The sequence below is a fragment of the Triticum urartu genome, chromosome 7A, assembly GCF_056163025.1.
Source record: "Triticum urartu cultivar PI428250 chromosome 7A, HENAU_Tu73, whole genome shotgun sequence".
Lineage (NCBI taxonomy): Eukaryota > Viridiplantae > Streptophyta > Magnoliopsida > Poales > Poaceae > Triticum > Triticum urartu.
This window is the reverse complement of record NC_141879.1, coordinates 274,873,464-274,891,736: the sequence shown is the minus strand read 5'-3', so window position 1 is coordinate 274,891,736 and position 18,273 is coordinate 274,873,464. Positions and strand designations below refer to the sequence as shown.

The 18,273-nt window shown below is 44.3% G+C and overlaps 2 protein-coding genes across 2 annotated transcripts; both read right to left on the bottom strand.

The window, feature by feature from the left end:
- Nucleotides 1-294: 294 nt before the first annotated feature.
- LTPG1 (glycosylphosphatidylinositol-anchored lipid protein transfer 1) lies at nt 295-5,234 on the bottom strand. Its single transcript, XM_048685986.2, has 3 exons — nt 4,737-5,234; nt 1,011-1,070; nt 295-615 (listed from the first exon to the last, which is right to left on the bottom strand). The coding sequence occupies exons 1-3, from the start codon at nt 5,074-5,076 to the stop codon at nt 494-496; spliced, it is 522 nt and encodes a 173-aa protein (XP_048541943.1). The 5' UTR covers nt 5,077-5,234; the 3' UTR covers nt 295-493.
- A 6,110-nt stretch (nt 5,235-11,344) lies between these two features.
- On the bottom strand, nt 11,345-15,480 carry LOC125521761 (transmembrane emp24 domain-containing protein p24beta2). Its single transcript, XM_048686825.2, has 5 exons — nt 15,319-15,480; nt 14,653-14,904; nt 12,574-12,760; nt 12,386-12,493; nt 11,345-11,633 (listed from the first exon to the last, which is right to left on the bottom strand). Exons 2-5 carry the CDS (start codon nt 14,860-14,862, stop codon nt 11,500-11,502), a joined length of 639 nt encoding a protein of 212 aa, XP_048542782.1. The 5' UTR covers nt 14,863-14,904; nt 15,319-15,480; the 3' UTR covers nt 11,345-11,499.
- Between the last annotated feature and the right edge of the window lie 2,793 nt (nt 15,481-18,273).

The following is an 18,273-nucleotide window of genomic DNA, read 5'->3' as shown; positions in this document are numbered from 1 at the left end:
TGCGGTCATTCTTTGATGTATTTTGTAAAAGGGCTTTCCCATTATTTTATATCATTTAATCATGTATAATGCGGGTATTGCTTTATATATAAAGCAAGACGAAACCTAGTTCAAATGCTCGTTGTATAAGCCCTGGCTATCTAAACAATCTATCCACGAAATAAAAATCGATATAGCTCTGTTGTGGTTAAGCATCTGCCACCAACACATGGCATTTGCGTACCAGATTTTAATTAGAACAAGAAGAACATAACCACATTTTTGGGGATATTACCGCAAACCATCACTTCCACATGAAGAAACACAAGTCTCAACTTTCCATCTTATCTGGGGTAAAACAACAGTACGTCATCCGAACGAATCCTCTTACCACGTGAGTAGATAATAGACCATCTAAAGCATCGTCGTTGTGTGGGAACTTGCAGGGTTATGTAAACAAACATGAAAGATAGAAGAAAGGGAGAGGATAAAAGGGCGTGTGCTTGTCCGAAAATCAGAAGATGGATGAGAAGACAGCAGAGACGACGGCCGCTGCCACGACGCCGTAACCGAGTCCCGGCGAAACCTTGAAGCCGTCGGCGGTGTCTCTCGCCGGTGCGGCAGTGGACGGAGTAACTGCATGGGAGAACAACACTTGAGTTAGCAGATATTCAACTATTAAGGGGACTCCTTTCATATGATAATAACTGGAGTAGTAAATTTCATAACAATACAGACAGGTAGCGGGACATGTCATTTTTACTATCTTTGAACATTTCACAGAACTAGCTGTTGAGGGGACTCCTATCATATACTCCAATAACTAGTAAATTTCACAGAAATAAAGACAGATAATGGGATACCTCATTTTTACTACATTTCAACAGCATATTCAAGAACATGTTTCACAGAACTAAATGTTTTAGTCAACCCCGCATCGCTGAGCAACAGGCCTTCTGTATCAAATTCTCTACAAACCTCAGTTCTCTGAAATAGTTGTGAAATCGAGGCAAAGGATTCAGAGAACTCACTCTTGGAAGCATTTGCGAAGAGAGCGTAGTCTGGCGAGCTCGGGGTCAGGTGCAGCAGGTCTAGCAAGGGAGTGCATCATCAGCAATTAGAATGTGTTGAAAAATAACCACCGTCAAACTTGAGTATCAACAATTATCTAGATTAATTTAGTTGTGTATGAGAATGAATACTCCTGGTTCAGCATCAATAAAATATTTGCAGAAGTGTAACATATAATATACTCCGTATAACAAAAGAAAGCAAGTAATCTTAAGCACTCTGACTCACTGAGAAGTGGTTTTTTTTAGGAAACTTCTGTGCTTATAAACAAGATTTTATTTTGAGGGATCTCACACTTACATTAACTTAAAGAAATATTCAACAGGATACAAAAGGGGTCATGAAGGGATAGAAGCCACAAATGGCAACCCTGAGGAAGCAAGAAAAGAAATTTTACAAGATTGTGCGCCTCCTGGTTCGAAGCTCGACCTTCGAAAATAAAATTACAGCTAGAATATTCTGATCCTATTTATTTCTATCACAATTGTGATATGAGGACAACCGGGAATATGAGAGTTCTTTTTTTTTTTGAGACAAATGAGAGTTCTTTGTGTGTGTGTGTGTTCGCGCAGAAATGGGCTCAATCTTCTACTCGAGTCAATGACCTTCCCACCCACAACTAGGTCCAATATGCACAGATGCCTGCTTTCTCAGGGCATCTTCAACCGCGCTTCAGGAAAGTCTCCCTAAGCGTTTTTTTTTGCGCCGGCGCCGAAAAATCGGCCCAGTCACGCCCCAGGAGCCCGATTTTCGCCGGCTTGGGCCGAAAACAGCGCCGGCGGACTCAGGCCAAACCCGGCGCGCTGGGGCTGCCCGGGGGTCGCCGGGTCGAACTGTTTTGGCGCGAAACAGCCGCGGGCCCGCCGCGTCAGCGACTCTACCCTCTTCTCGCCCCTTCGTCGTCCTCATCGTCTCGTTTTCCGCGGCGAATCAATGCCAAAGCTACCGCGCTGCCACGCCGGTCAGCCTGCGCCATTGATGCCTCACGGGCGGCGCAGTGAAGGCCGGATGACGCGCGTCCCTCGCCCTCCCTCGCCCGCCACGCGTACTCACGGCGGCTCGCGCACGGGCGGCGCCTCGGCCTATATAAGACGCGCCCCAGCGCACTCGGCGACTCGTACTCTCTCGCCGTCGTCGTTCCTCCCTCTCCTCTCTCTCGCCGTCGTCGTTCCTCTCTCTCCTCTCTCTCGCCGTCTCCAGCACCCATGGCCGAGCGCTTCCCAGGCGACGGCGCGGCGGCGAACGGCTTCGGCCGCCGCCATCTTCACGAGAGCGAGGCTCGCCTCCTTTTCGAGGCCGAGTACCCGGTCCCGCCGGACATGCGGGTACCCGGGGCGTGGAGGATCAGCGCCGGCGGCGTGTCGGTGCCCTCGATACCCACCGGCGCGGCGCGGCGTGCGGAGATCGCACGCATCCGCTCGTCCCTGCCACGTGCGGCGAGGGAGGGGCCACGGTACGTCCCCGACAGCCCGCTCTGGGAGCCCTACTTCCGCCGCCGTCACGCCGAGCAGCTCGAGGCCACCAATGGCGTCGAGCCCTCCGGCAGGCTCAACGCCGTCGGCCGGCGTCGGTGGTGGGGCGTGCCCGGGCGCACGTTGGAGGCCGTCCTCGAGTACATCGAGGGCGGCAACACGCCGCGCCTCGAGTACCCCGCTCCCTCGTCCTTCACACGCCGCCGAGGAAGCTCCTGGACCCCGAGGCGCATGGAGACCGGGAGGTCCTCCTCCTCGTCCGGCGGCTCCCCCTGCCTCCACCTGCGCCCCGTCAAGCCGGAGCCCCAGGGCGCGCCTGTCAGCGCGCGCACCCGCAGCTCCGGCGTCCGCATCGGCGACAACGCCTCCCCCACCGGCCGCTTCGTCCTTGTCGAGCCCAAGCCGGAGCCCGGCCTCCCCGCGGAGTACGAGGAGGTAGCCCGGCGTGGCTTCTCCGACGAGGACGCCCTGCGGTGGGCGCGGGACGACTACCTCCGCGACGAGATGGTCCGGCAGCGCCGGGCCCTGGAGGAGATCGCCGCCCGCAAGCGTGGGCGCGAGGACGAGCACGGCGTCGTGGTCCTCGACAGCGACGACGACGACGACTCCCCTGGACCGTCCAACCCGCCGCGCCAACCGGCGGAGGGGTGCAGCAGGGACGGCGGAGGCGTCGGCGGGGGCGACGGCGGCGACGACGACGACGGCGGCGGTGACTACACGCGGTTCTACCGCCTCCTCGACATGTAGAACCGCGTGGGCGGTCGGCGAGGCGGGCGGCGAGGGAGACGGCGGGGGTAGCCGGCGGTAGTTTTTCCCTTTTTTGTAAATTATGTTTAAATTTGAACGAACTCGCCGATGTTTGCGTTAAATTTGAGTCGTGTTTGCGCCGTATTTGACTTTTCTAAAAAACGTGGGCGCCGTGACTGGGGGCATCACGCCCCCAGTGCGCGGTTTAGCGCCGGTGCACCCCAGGGGGTGATTTTTTACCCCTCCTAGGGGGCCAACGGCTGGAGATACCCTCAGGCCTAACACAGACGATCCACTCAAAACAAAACAAAAAAAAAGGCCTAACACGCATGTGCTCGGCTTACTAGGCCCAACACAGCAGGTACGCATGGCTATGAGCTGCGGTTTTGGTGCAAACGCAGGGTTTACATATGTAGAGATTTGTCTTAAAAAAAACATATGTAGAGATAGAAAACACCCAAAAATATAAGAAATGCAGGTGTGAAAACACAGAAGTTCTAGACTTGCATGTTTGATTCACATGAATAGAAAAACACAGGAATTCCACTATACATGATGAAATCAAAGTCAAACCACACTAAAAGTATAACTAGGAGGCGCCGATCTCTTACCTTGGACTTATAAATTCTAAAAAGAGATCCAAGTGAATTGTGAGATCAAATCCAATTTTCCTCCACTTTTCCTTAACTCCGTTCCTTTCGACCAAAGGAATGAATAGTGCTTGCAAATATTTTTTTCCTATTCCTACACATTTTCTTTACTTTTCCTATGAATCAAACAAGCCTCAAAACGGTACCATATCCTCATTTCACCAGATTGACCAGACACCAAGGGTCTCTACTTGTTTCAAAAACCATCGAATACAAGGTAGACACTATCACGCACGTGCTCACGTAGACCATAATATATTGCATGTTTACACAAAACATTAACTGAAGATTTAGTCATCTGACGCATCTTTTTGACGGCTCCAACTGCCAATCGATTGGGATATCGATAGGAAAGAAATCCCGGCGCCTCCCCAAGCGCCCTGCGTTGGAGTTGCCTTAAGAAGTTATTCGCAAGCTCGAGGTTTGATCCATGATGAGCTAGGATACGACTACCTCCACACTAACCACCCTATCAGCATCAAAACACGAAAAGTGTGTAACAGAACTGTTTCTTTTTCTCAAGAAAAGAGGGGAACGTCCTCAGCCTCTGCATCCAGTGTGTACTAACAAAACTGTAGAATTAATACTATCTTTTTCCCTTTCCTGTGCTTTTACCTGTTTTTACTTCCTTATAAGAACCTATGGCTAACTAATTAATCAAGTTACTATCGAGTACTGTATATTGTGAGTGATGAGATCTCGAGATTCAAACGCATGAACAGCAGAACTAACAAGGCAAACAAATGAAGTAATCAAACACGGAGAGGCCAATCGGAGCTAGGTGCCGTGTGACTAGCTAGCTGGGCTAGGTACTCACTGATGCAGAGGGAGACGTTGGCGTAGGTGAGCTTGCAGGCTGCGGGCTGGGCCAGGAGGCGGTCGAAGCGGAGGCCGAGCTGCTGCACGCCGTGGCTGCCGCTGTGCACCTGCTGGATGATGGAGCAGAGGCACTCGGGCCGCGCCTTCTGCGTGTCCGCCGTGTCCTCGCAGCACTTGGCCGACGGCGTGTCCTCGTGCCCCGTCGCGTAGTCCATGCAGTCCGACAGCTTCTGCAGGTCCCCCTGGCACTTGGTCTGCAGCGCGTCCTGCGCCACCGACGTCGACGCCGCCATCGACACGGCGAGCAGCACCGCCGCCAGCTGACACCACCGCGCCATCTCTCGGTCGATCGCCGGCTGGCTTGGCTAGGTTAGGTTAGGTCCCTTCTTTCGTTTGGCTCCGCTTCGCTCTGCGCTCGGTTCTGAGCTGCTCTGCTTCTTCTTGGTTCTTGCTGGCTAGCTTTGACAAGGAGGAGGAGGAGGAGGAGGCATGGTGTGGCCGGCCGGCGTTTATAGATAGCCATGATAGGAGACGTCGCGAGGGCATTCAAGTGGGCGGTGAAGGTTAGATGTGTTTGCATTTAAGACGGAGCGGCAGGGGGCAGGGATGGTCAGTACAGTACAGTTCCTGTGATGCTACGTACTCCTACCATACGTGTCCTGGCTTTGCTACGGCTACGTACCCCGGCGGCCCGGCACGCCTCCATGCTGAAAACTAGAGCTCTCGTCTTGTAAAACAAGAGCAAAAGCGAAGCATATTTTGGCAGCATGTGTACTACTGCATCTTTTTTATCTAGGCATTATAGCCGGATAAGATACGAAAATTGCTTTTGGAGGCCGAGCTCCATGAGACCTCCATTTGCAAAATTTAAATTCACCAATATTCATATTTTTACGTTTCAAAAAATCTGAAAAAATGCAGATATACACGGAAGCATAATGTGCACGTGTGTAAATTTCAAGGACGAAATATGTTGAAATGAGGGCTGTGAAAAAAAAATATGGGGCTTTCCAGCACAGGGTACTATTCATCCTTAAAGTCCATGAATTTATTTTTTTTACAGGTCACATTTCATCCTGCATTTTTGCACATGTACATTTTATCATTGTATACTTGCATTTTTCCACATTTTTTGAAACCAATTTTTTTAAATTTTGAATTTTCCAATCACCAAAACGCCCCACTCGATAAGATACCACTCCATCTTGATTCAGGGACTTATAAAATATTATGCTGCAACAAAATAGTGTATGCTATTGTTGAGCGATAATGATTAACGGAACTCAGGCTTTCCATGGATCCCGAACTTTTGAACAATTCAAAAATCATACTTTTGTGTTTCAAAAAATTCTGAAAAAAATGCATATACGCTCTGAAAAAAAATTGGGGCTTTTTAGCACATGCATTGTTCACTCTGAAAATCGACAACAAAAAATGTGCAGCTTGCAATTCAAGATATTTCATCATGAAGTTTTCCCGACATATACAGATTGTCTGGATGTGCAGCTTGCAATTCAAGATATTTCATCATATAGTTTTGGTTTGCTAAGGACTTTTTCTGGTCCTAACACAAAAAAAGTCCCTGAAACCAAACACTCCCTAAAACTCAGCCAACGCCGAGGACAATCGATTTGACCTTGAGACCCACATAATATTTCCTATTTTTTCTAAACTACGAGAACAAAACCTATAATTTTTTTGCACTAGATGAAACAAATTATTGAATCATGATGAACATTCCTTTAGATCTGTATGAAGATATTCATAAAATTGACTGAGAATTTAGTCAGTATTACACATATTTATTTGATGAATATGTTTGTCACATAGTGAATATTTATTCAGATTTACATAAATACCTTTACAAAAATCGGTTAAAAATTAGTTCAATCTTAGTTTTTTTGCCGAAAAGTTCATTCTTAGTTTTTTTTAACACAATACAATCATCGACACCCACATACACTCACCCCTATAAACGCATGCACACACATCATACCCCTATAAGCATCTTCGAGATACTAAGCCGTCACAACATCCGTAGACTGAAGAAGTCGCCGCAGACGTCTTCATAGTCAAGGAAAATGGCTTCTCTCATTGAACGAACATCGTCGGAAAGACTAAAAAAACACAAAAACCACTATCAAGTCTAAGACTTGAACTTTGATGGGCCGGTTCCACCACAAAGACATATATACACTCGCTGCAGAGAAAGATAAGTTTATAAGTTGTTGGTTGAAGAATTAATGGACAGAAAGGCGAGTGAAGTCAAAGAAAAATAACTGAATAACTATCTCATACTCCCTTCGTCCCAAAATATAAGAACGTTTTTAACACTATTATAGTGTCAAGAATGTTTTTATATTCTGGGACAGATGGAGTACTTTTTTTTAAGGGAAACTATCTCATACTGGGAATGTACGCACCATCGGGATGATTTATGATTTACGGGGGAACACAAGAGCATGTCCAATTTGAAGGCGCTCGCTCGCTCGAAGCATGAGTGGTCCGTCGGCAATTCCTTGGCCCGTTCCATCGAATCTGCCTTGAATGCATGGCATGGGTGGGTGCGCCGGTTTGGGTCACGGCCATTTCGGCGTGCGCCGCGCCGCGCTGGTTCCGCACGCCATGCCTGCCGTCGCCCGCCGTTGCCGTTGGGAGGTCGGACAACTCCGCCGCTGATCGCTTGAACGGTTGAGAGTTTTAAACCGATCGCACTCTCCAACCCACAGCCGCACGTCCGTCGTGGCCAAGCAATGCGTGCGCCCGGAGGTCCAAACTCCAAAGGCTTTGGCGCCTTGCATACGTATGAGACTTATGAGTAAATAAAACGAAGTATACATGCAGGGGGACGCACGTACGTACGTTGTGCGTATCCTCCAAATTGTACTGGTACCATTACGGGTACTGGCCAGCGGCACAGGCTGTGCTCGGTTGTGTTCTCCGTTCATTCATTCATTAGGTGGACGGGACGGGACGGACCAGAGTTGTAGAAGTTGTCGACTTCGTCTGGCGCTAGAAGACTATTAGGCTAGTCATAGTGAAGTAACTTAGGTAGTAAAATAGCACATTTTAATAAATTTTTGCTTTGTGACATATAGTTAATAAGGAGAGAGGTGTTTAGGGTAAGAGGGTGCTTGTATACGTTTGTCTCGTGACTAAAAGTAGTGGGACTAAAATTTGCTAGCCTCACCCATACTTGGATCCAAATACTAAAGAGATTAAAATTCAATTAATGAGTATTTATTATCCTCTAAACCCTCTAATCCAGAACTCGCATGTGTTAAAGGAGGGAAGTTAAATGAGGAGAGAGAGGACTAATCTACACTTTAGTAGGGGTACCCCTGACTAAAATAATTTATTCTCAAGACTAGTTTTAGCCTCTCTTTAGTCAGGGGTACTTGGAACTTTAGCCTCTTAAAAAGACTATTTTTAGTCAGACTAAAATAAGTCCCTTGGATCCAAGCACCCTCTAAGACTAGTCATATTGGGAGTAATTTAGGTACTCCCTCCATTTCAAAATATAGTGCGCCCGCGCTTTCCGAGGTCCAACTTTGACCATAAATTTAACCAACGAGATCAACTGCAGCGGAAGGAAAAAAATTATATAATTGAAAACTTCTTTCGAATACGAATTCATTGATACTCCCTCCGGTCCTTTTTACTTCGCATATAAGATTTGACTGAAGTCAAGCCTCGTAAAGTTTGACCAACTTTATAGAAAAAATACCAACATTCACAATCTGAAATCAATACCAATAGATGTGTCATGACTTAAAATTTCATATTGTATAACTTTAGCATGGCAGATGTTGATATTTTTTCATATAAATATGGCCAAACTTTGTGAAGTTTGACTTCAGAGAATTCTAATATGCAGAGTAAAAAGGACCGGATGGAGTATAATTTTTGCTCCCGCCGCAATCGGTCTTGGTAGTTAAATTTATAGTCAAAGTTGAAGCACGGGGATAGAGGAAGCACTACATTGTGGAATGGAGGGAGAAGTAACATAGCGCACTTCGAGAAATTTTTGCTTATGTGGCATATAGTTAATGAGGAGAGAGGTGTTTAGAGTAACATAATATGTTACTGTAACATAGCACTTTCCGAGAAAGTATGAGTCTATAAGGTAATAAATGAAGTCATCTATAACACTACTAATATGTTACTTTGCACTATGAAGATAGTAACTTAGAGGGTGCTTGGATACATTTTAGTCTCATGACTAAAAGTAGGGGGCTAAAACTTGCTAGCTTCACCCATGCTTGGATCCAAATACTAAAGAGACAAAAATCAAATTAATGACCATTTATTATCCTCCAATTCAGAACTCGTCTGTGTTAAAAAAAAGGAGTTAAATGAGGAGGGAGAGGATTAATCCACATTTTAGTAGGGGTACCCCTGACTAAAAAAATTTAGTCTCAAGACTAGTTTTAGCCCCTCTTTAGTCACGGGTGCTGGGAACTTTAGCTTCTTAACAGACTATTTTTAGTCAGACTAAAATAAGTCCCTTAGATCCAAACACCCTCTAAGGCTAGTCATATTGGGAGTAACTTAGGTACTCCCTCCATTCCAAAATATAGTGCGCCCGCGCTTCCCGAGGTCTAACTTTGACCATAAATTTAACCAACGGAACTAACTGTGGCGGAAGAAAAAAAAATATATAATTGAATTTTTTTTTCGAATACGAATTCACTGATACTTCCTCCGGTCCTTTTTAGTTCGCATATAAGATTTGACTGAAATCAAGCCTCGTAAAGTTTGACCAACTTTGTAGAAAAAAATACCAACATTCACAATCTAAAATCGATACCAATAGATGTGTCATGACTTAAAGTTTCAAATTGTATAACTTTAGCATGGCAGATGTTGATATTTTTTGCATATAAATACGGCCAAACTTTGTGAAGTTTGACTTCAAAGAATTCTAATATGCAGAGTAAAAAGGACCGAATGGAGTATAATTTTTGCTCCCGCCGCAATCAGTCTTGGTAGTTAAATTTACAGTTAAAGTTGAAGCACGGGGATAGAGGAAGCACTACATTATGGAATGAAAGGAGTAGTAACATAACGTACTTCAAAATTTTTTTGTTTATGTGGCATGTAGTTAATGAGGAGAGATGTGTTTAGTAACATAATATGTTACTGTAACATAGCGCTTCCCAAGAAAGTAAGAGTCTATAAGGTAATAAATGAAGTCATCAATGACACTACTATTATGTTATTTTGCACTATAAAGACAATAACTTAGACTAATGTTGTATGCATGACACTAGTATAAGTTACTCCTTATTATGACCAGCCTTAGTACCAGCCGTTTATTACTAGTACCTCCGGTATTGATGTGTACTCATGCATCGCATGTGTGCCAGCAGCTACTGGAGTAGTAGTATAGGAGTGGTGCACACTGGTACACACGCTCCCATCTTCTGCTGCTGCCTGCGGCTTTCCGGAATTCATTGCGGGCATCTTCTCTAGACTAGATGCTCACACGCACCAAACAGCTACTCACAGCATTTACACTGGACTGGACCATTGCTTTCATCCGAATACTACTGTACTACTGCTAGTTACCGATAACCATCATTTGCTTGTAATATTAAAGTAAGTCAAATCTCCTTTGCATCCCTCTCCCACACGACTGCATCTCAGGCAAGGCACCCTGCGACAGCGATCACGTAGATGATGTGGCGCGGACGATTTCAGGTTCTTTTCTTTTTCTTTTTGCACGGTGCACCTTCTTTTTTCTTCTGTATGTTTTTTTTTAAACAGAGGCAAAACTTTTGCTTCATCCATTAAATAAGAGAGAATAAAATTAGTTACAAACGACGCTCAAAAAAAGTTACAAACGATCCGAGTACACGGCATGCGGATTACTCGCGCAATAACAAGGACCCTAGTTTTTTATACCGGCGGTGATCCAGAGGTTAGCCTTGGTGGCGATGAAGGAAAGCAGCACTGTCGGAGGGACACACTAATGCCTGAAAACTCGCACGTTTCGCTCATTCCAAATTGTCCATAAAACAAGCATGGTGAGGGATGCCTTGGAGGGATCATACGAGCGCGTTTCTTCTGTATGTAGAGTATATGTAGATCGAGATAGAATCACAGGGAACCTGGGAGGGATCATACGAGAAATGCCCCTTTCTGCAGCTGGCGTGTAGGGATCGATGAGTAACTGATTTCAGCTGCCGTCTTCGTTGGTTGGGCGCTCAGCAGCTGGTGCGTTGGCGCCGCACGGAAAGCCCCAAGTGCATGAACGCAAGTGGCCCGATCCATCCATATTTTCATTCAAGGCAAAGGGAGTGACAGACAGGACTGGGGGCGGCAAACCGCCTTCAATTCCTCTTCCTCTTATGGCTACTGTGACGGCGAGGCCCATCCGCCTGCGACTCGTTCTTCAGAAAAGGAAGCCACGCCTAAATTCAGGAAACAACGCCTTGCTTTCGCAAGGTCAGGCGTCTTCTATCGTTTCTACCAGTACAACTTCGGAACATGCCATCTCGATGAAAATCAGCTTTGCGAAGCTTCGGCCCAGTCAGGGCGAAAAGTGGTCAGGGGAAAACGGAAAATGCTGGCGAAATGGCGAATATGGATATCAGTCAGTACTACATGGAACTGTGAAGTGTCATTTTCGAAGAACTCATATATGGAGTCACAAAGGATTATACATATGTAAAACAAGAATCCACAAACAAGTGATGGCACACAGTTCAGTGTTACAGTTTCGAGGGGGCAACAAGGCACCGCTTTCTGACGGAGCATTAGACCCTAGATGTCCCCAGCTTGCGCTCGAAGAGTCGGCGCAACAGGTAGACTTGAATGACGCTGGCTGCGATGAGCGCAGCCGACTCGAAAAGCGCCTTGTGGATGGCCCTCCTGCTCATATTCTCGTTCACTGCACCACAGCAGCAAAGACGTGGTTAGATGACAAAGGGATTTAGATTATAAAGATTGTGAGAAGAGTGCAATCCACTGGCTGCTTGGACAGCTGGCATAAGCTCATACACTGAAGTTCTAGTTATCAAAAGATTTCTCGACAAACCATGGTAGTACTTGGCTAGCCTGTGTTGCACCCACCAGAGTTATAACAAATTCAGAAATTGCAGACAGCCTTCCACAAACACTGGCGAATCCTAACTTGTTCTGGTGGACTTGGACTACAGGTTAAAATTTAGATCAGTCCAACTTGTGGGCTGCTGGAGTAAAGTCTACCTGGGCATCCAGCACCAAGAACTGCCAAAAACTGGCATAATGCTCCTCTCCTACGGAGGGGGTAGAAACACGCCATCCTCATTTAGGTAAGATTAGGTTATTACTAATTATTCTGCTGGACTGCAGGTTAAATTTACGAGAAATTCAACTTGCAGGCTGCTAGAGTGAAGTCTATCAGGGCACCGGCACCAAGAACTGCCAAAACTGGCATCATGCTCCTCTCGAACGCAGGGGTGACATACATGACATCCTCATTTAGGTTATAAATAAATAAACTATTAACAACTGATATCACTACCAGTGAACAAGCTGGTGAATGCTAGTATTTTAAGCCAAATAACCAGTGTATTTCTTGTAGTACAAAGGACAAGAACACTAGTAGTAAGATTTGAATAGTAGGATTCTCAAAACAAATGAATAATAGAGGATACTCACATATTGCTTGCCGGTCGGTTTGGGCCTCCAGCCAGTGCTGCTCAAACTGAATGTTGTAAAGTGCTTCATCCAACTTAGCAATTTGTTCGAACAACGGTGAAAAATGTTCTGCATCCATTCCAGGAAAAGACAAGAGTGACACCATGTTCTTGCTTACCCAAAGTTGCGGAGATTTCAGAAATTCTTACCATCTTTCGCATGCTGGTCAAAATATGAATAATGTCCAACATGCACATCAAAGTCTATGGTTTCATGATATGGGGATTTATTGGTGAAGCAGAAGCGATGGACACCTCTCTTCTGAACTATGAACTCAAATTTGTCACTAATTTTGTCACGAGAGTCACGGACTTGAGCTCCATTAGGATCTTTAACCTGTTATTAGTCAACATGGAACAAACTTAACAGTGGGTTATACTAAAACTTAAGAAGTACATTGACAGTGAATGTTACAAGGTGCTCTAATTCAAGTTGCAGCACAGTACAAGTTAGAATCATCCTTAATAAATTACTGACCACAAAAGGAGTGATGCAGTTGCATAAACAGGGAGATAACAGGGAAATATCGTAGCAAATTGTATTGTATTCGTTCTAGGATGCACTCATATATAGGAAGACCAAGAGCACACAAAAAATGAGCAAAACAATCCCAAGCAGAACTACTTTAACTTATTTATTCAAAAGGCCATCTACTCGGAACTACTCTAGCCAATGGAAGCAATGACATTCCACTTTTTTTAGTAAATCACATAAGTAAATTTATCCCAACAAAATAAAGCTATGCTCCACTGTTCTTAGTTATTAGCAAATAAAAGCAAGGATGCCCGGAAGTAAAAAAAAGTATTCCCTCCGGCCCATATTAATTGTTGTACTAAATCAGCGACAGTTAATATGGATAGGAGAGAGTACAAATTAAAGTTAAAATTGTCACAATCCAAATAATATCTTTATAAATTATGTGACAATGAATACAATACTGAACGACTTGTATCTTCTATGTGCCTAAAACATCCAGGTTAATAGGATTAATAGGCTACTCATATCAACACGAAACTCTTCTTTTTCCAGGAGCCCATCTGCAAGGAACCTCAAAGTTAAGCGCGCTCGGCTTGAAGCAATTTGAGAATGGGTGGCCTATTGGGAGGTTGATCCCAGGTGTGCATGAGTGAGGACAAAGTGCGCAGGAAAAACTAGCGTTGGTGTTGGTCCGTGGGGCCAGTCTAGTTCTCACGTGGTAGCCAGACGTAGTGGCCTTATAACCGGTAGCCAGTATAGGGGTGTTGCATAATGTTTGTTTGAGGAAAATAAAAAATAAAACTATTAGCTCCCTTGGTCCATATTTCTGAGAGCAAGTGCACTATCAAGTACTCCCTCTGTATAATGTAGGGTTTCAAATTCCACAGGATCATGGCTCAAGTTGTAAGCCCCATACCACGATAATGTTAATTTCCACCCAATCACTAGACCAATCATGATGTTAATAATTACTTCCTCAGTCCGGAACTACTTGTCGGTCAAACGGATGTATCTAGACGTATTTTAGTGCTAGATACATCCATTTAAGCGACAAGTAATTCCGGATGGAGGGAGTACCATCCAACCAATGGGCCATCAATATCTTAATATCTGTTATATCCATTCCCTGTGATAAAACCCTTCTAACATAACTTAGTTTCATGCATCATTGTTTATAAGGCGGTAAAGCAACCTAAGGCGAGCACAAACCGCCCTAACACCCAGGGCGCCTGCCTAAGCACCTAATGCGAGCAAAATTACCGCCTAAGAGTCCAAGGTGGGACGCCTTATAAATAATGCCGTGCATGTTTTCGTTGAACAATTAGTTCTTCCTCACACCTTATTCCTTCATTATTTGTAATGGTTGCCATAGTTAGTAGTCTGCATCTTAATTCAAGAAATCCTACATGTTAAAGACTTAAAGGTGTTCAAAACTTACAAATTATACATGAATGACTAAAAGAATCAAAACTGGTTTGAAATCAAAAAAAATTATGTAGTACTTCAAATACCAACACAAAATATACTTAAGATAATATTACTAGTTTTCGTCTCTTGAATATAAAGTATAGCATGAATTCACACAAAATAAATGATAAAATAGTTGTGATACTATACCAGCAGAACAAACATTCTAGTAGACTGTGCCTCCCTTTGATACCCAATAATGCATCAAGCATCTAAGTAACCATTGGATGATACTTATTCTTGCGTGATTTACATAGATATAGAAAAAGGGGTTAGGTCCTTACCACAAGATCCACCCCATCCTCGCTATAATGCCACGGAGTGTCAGCCTTGATCACCACAAAGGATACATGAACAGTATCCCCCTCATATTCCACGTTATGCGAGAAACACTCCTCCCTATCAATCACAAAGCGGATAGCCGCAGCCGGGTGCAAGAACAGCATGATGCAGAGGGCCAAGACACAAGCCCTTGTCCAACTCAGCCCCTCCATCTTCTATCAGCAGAGGAGCAATAGCAGATTGTACAGAGCTTCCTGCAGAGAAAAAATTCCGAAGTGTCAATTGATCTCTTAGACTATCCACACAAGCATGCGTCGCGTTGATGGGTGTGAGCTTTTGAGATCCTGTGATGTCACAGGACGCCAAATTTCTATCAGGACATGGTTGTTTAGATGGTCGAGCAAACAACAAGGCTAGATGGGTGTTTATTCCACGGGCGCATACAAAGGGGAGGACATGGTGGAACCGTACAAATTACTCATCAATTATCTTCACTTATGCTCTGGAATCATACAATGAAGGTGAGATAGATCAATCGATCGATTTCCAACCAAGGCTTGCCTGCCAAGAGGTGAGAGTCCGGTTGGATCTGACCTCTGGAAGCTCATGATTCCCGTCCAGTAGGAAGAATTGGGGCTAAGGGGTGAAGAGGAGGAGGGGGAGCTTACTCAGTTACCGCCTGCAGGCGGCCGTCGGAGAAATCGCTGCTGGCGTCCGGCTCCGGTGATTCCAGGCGGCGCTCCCCTTCCCTTCTCGGCGGAGGAAGAAGCAGTCGATACTCGAGATGTCACAAAGAGCTGACTGACCTTGGGGAGAACGCGACCTTTCTCTTTCCGTGGTTTTTCTACTTCACTTTCCGCCGAGTGGCCTATTCACCGGGCGAGGCGCAGTCGGCCCATTATTAGCCTCGCTGGGCCAGGCAGAGGCCTGCTGCCGTCGGGCCAAAAAATAAATGCGAGCCTCGCAACTCTAATTCTTTAGAGAGAGCAGGAGGTTTCTCGGGAGCAGCTAGTTAACGAGCGCTCCTTCGGAAGCCTCGCAACGATCAGCGTCAATTGGCGCGCTCTCAGTCATTCGCCACGTGTCGCGCTCTGGACGCTCCCTTCGATTTTTTTTATTTTTTCGCATGTGTTTTTGGCTTTTTAAACGGTTTTTTCGGATTTTTTCGACGTTTTGGTTTCCTCCCTGTCTTTCTTAGCTTTCGATCAATTTTTTTTAAAAAAAAATTTGCGCAAAAAAAGGGATTTTTTTTATTTTCCTTTCGCAAAAGTCACGGTTTTTCTTCCGCGAGAGGCACGGTTGTGCTTTAGCGAGAGTCACGGTCGTGCCTTTCGGAAACGAAAAAACGTATTTTCTGTTTTTTCGCGAGAGTCACGATTTTGCTTCCGCGAGAGTCACGGCCGTGCCTCTCGGAAAAGGGAAAAACAAAACGCGTTTTTTGTTTTTTTTTCTTTCGTGAGAGTTACGGTTTTGCTTTCGCGAGAGGTACGGTTGTGCTTTCACAAAAGTCACGACCGTGCTTCTAGGAAAGGGAAAAACAAAACATGTTTTCTGTTTTTTTTTCTTTCGTGAGAGTCACGGTTTTGCTTCCGCGAGAGGCACGGTTGTGCTTTCGCGAAAGTCACGGCCGTGCCTCTAGGAAAGTGGAAAAAATACGCGTTTTCTTTTTTTTTTCTTTCGCGAGAGTCACGGTTTCGCTTTCGCGAGGCACGGTTGTGCCTTCACGAGAGTCACAGCCGTGCCTCTCGGAAACAAAAAAACGTGTTTTCTGTTTTTTTTCCTTCCACGAGAGTCACGGTTTTGCTTTCATGAGAGGCATGGTTGTGATTTCGCGAGAGGCACGGGCGTGCCTCTTTCGGAAAGGAAAAAAATTATGCTTCCGGTTCGGTTTTTTCGTCCGGTTTTTTACGTCCAGTTTTTTCATGAAAAAAAAGTTCATCAAAACCTATGAACATGGGATCTAATTTTGAAGATCTCGACGCGAGGAATTCAATGGTGAAAACGGTTCGAGATTTGGATGCACAGTTTAAGAGATAAAACGTTTTGAATAAACGGATCTACGAAAAAAGGGAAAACTCCCAAGTTGCGACAAGTGGCGCACTGCATGTGCACCACTTGTCGCGACCTGGGAAAGTGAAGTGTTCTTTGCAACGAGTACTCCTCATTTAATAATTTCGAAATTTCTCTCAAAAAAATAAATAGAAAGAGCAGGAGGTGATGGCATTTCCGGCAAATCCTAAATGGCACCTGTTTCTTCACCTTACGCAAACGGGCGCACTGCATGAAGAATGAGTTTTGAACCGTCACCCTCCTGCTCTTATAGTAGTTGCGCTAACCACATCACCACCCACACCTGATGCCTTCAGTTCAATCTTTTCCCTTCTTCTTTTTCTTCTTTTTTTTATTTTTTCTTGTTCCTTTTTTATTTGAACGGTCTTGTTCTTTTTTTTTTCTGGTTTTGTTTCTTTTTTAATTTTGCTCAATTAAATGAACTTTTTCAAAATCAATGAACTTTTATCAAAATTGATGAACCTTTTTTAAAATCGACAAACTCTTTTTCAAAATCAATGAACTTTTTTTTTCAAAATCGATGAACACTTGTTCAAAATCAATGAGTTTTTTCAAAATCAGACATACTTTTTTCAAAATCAATGATTTTTATTCAAAATTGATTGGACTTTTTTAAAACCAGTGATTTTTTTACAAAATCAATGAACTTTTTTTTAAAACAGATGAACTTTTTCCAAAATCGAGTGAACTTTTTTCAAAATTGATGATCTTTTTTCAAAAAACTTTTTTCAATTGTGAACTTTTTATTGAAAACTGATGAACTCTTTTCCAAATCGATGAACTTTTCTAAATTCAGGTTTTTTAAAAATAATTCCAAAATCTGAGAGGTACAGTATAAATAGCGCGTCGACAACAGTTCTTACAGTATTTGGCGCTGTTATCAGTAAGTGCTACAGTATTATGTAGCCCGAGTGGTTAGCAAACTTTTACGGGAATCCATTGGTGCGAGCTCAAATCCTGAACATAGCCTATTTTTATGTGATTTTTTCCATGTTGTAAGTTGCTGCGGTCGCATTTTACGGGCCGGCCCAACTGAGTTCCGCGGCGTAGCGGGCGCCCTATAGGAGCTCCCGACATTTCCTATTCGGTGCCTTCAACGTCTGTTAACGTGCATTCTGTTAACTGGCGCCTCTTACCTGGGCCAGCCCATATAACACTATATTTCGTCAAACTCCCAACAAAAAATGAGCAGAGATAAGATTCGATCCCGCAACCTCTGTGTTGGGAAGTGCACAAACCAGTAGGCTATCGGACTATCGGACCTGTTGTGAAATAGATATTTTTTAATTTTTTATTCATTTCTTCAGCTCGTGGTTTTTTCTTCATACATTTTTCTTTGTTTTTTTTCTTTTTTTCTTTTTCCCCTTTTTCTTTTTAAATTTGATGAACCTTTTTCCAAATCCATTGAACTTAACTTTTCTCAAAATTGGTGAACTTTTTTCAAATTTGATGAAAAAAATTCAGATTCAAGAACTTTTTTCCAAATCCAATGAACTTTTTTCAATTTCCATGAACTTTAAACAAATGATGAACTTTTTTCTAATCAGCTGAAC

What these genes read in the sequence shown, in the direction of transcription:
- LTPG1 (XM_048685986.2), bottom strand. Translation starts at nt 5,076, where the DNA reads ATGGCGCGGTGGTGTCAGCTGGCGGCGGTGCTGCTCGCCGTGTCGATG. An exon ending in CAACGTCTCCCTCTGCATCA is followed by an intron (nt 1,071 to 4,736) that starts GTGAGTACCTAG and finishes CTCCCTTGCTAG; the next exon opens with ACCTGCTGCACCTGACCCCG. An exon ending in CTTCGCAAATGCTTCCAAGA is followed by an intron (nt 616 to 1,010) that starts GTGAGTTCTCTG and finishes TCTCCCATGCAG; the next exon opens with TTACTCCGTCCACTGCCGCA.
- LOC125521761 (XM_048686825.2), bottom strand. Translation starts at nt 14,862, where the DNA reads ATGGAGGGGCTGAGTTGGACAAGGGCTTGTGTCTTGGCCCTCTGCATC. An exon ending in AGGATGGGGTGGATCTTGTG is followed by an intron (nt 12,761 to 14,652) that starts GTAAGGACCTAA and finishes GACTAATAACAG; the next exon opens with GTTAAAGATCCTAATGGAGC. An exon ending in AACCGACCGGCAAGCAATAT is followed by an intron (nt 11,634 to 12,385) that starts GTGAGTATCCTC and finishes GCTGTGGTGCAG; the next exon opens with TGAACGAGAATATGAGCAGG.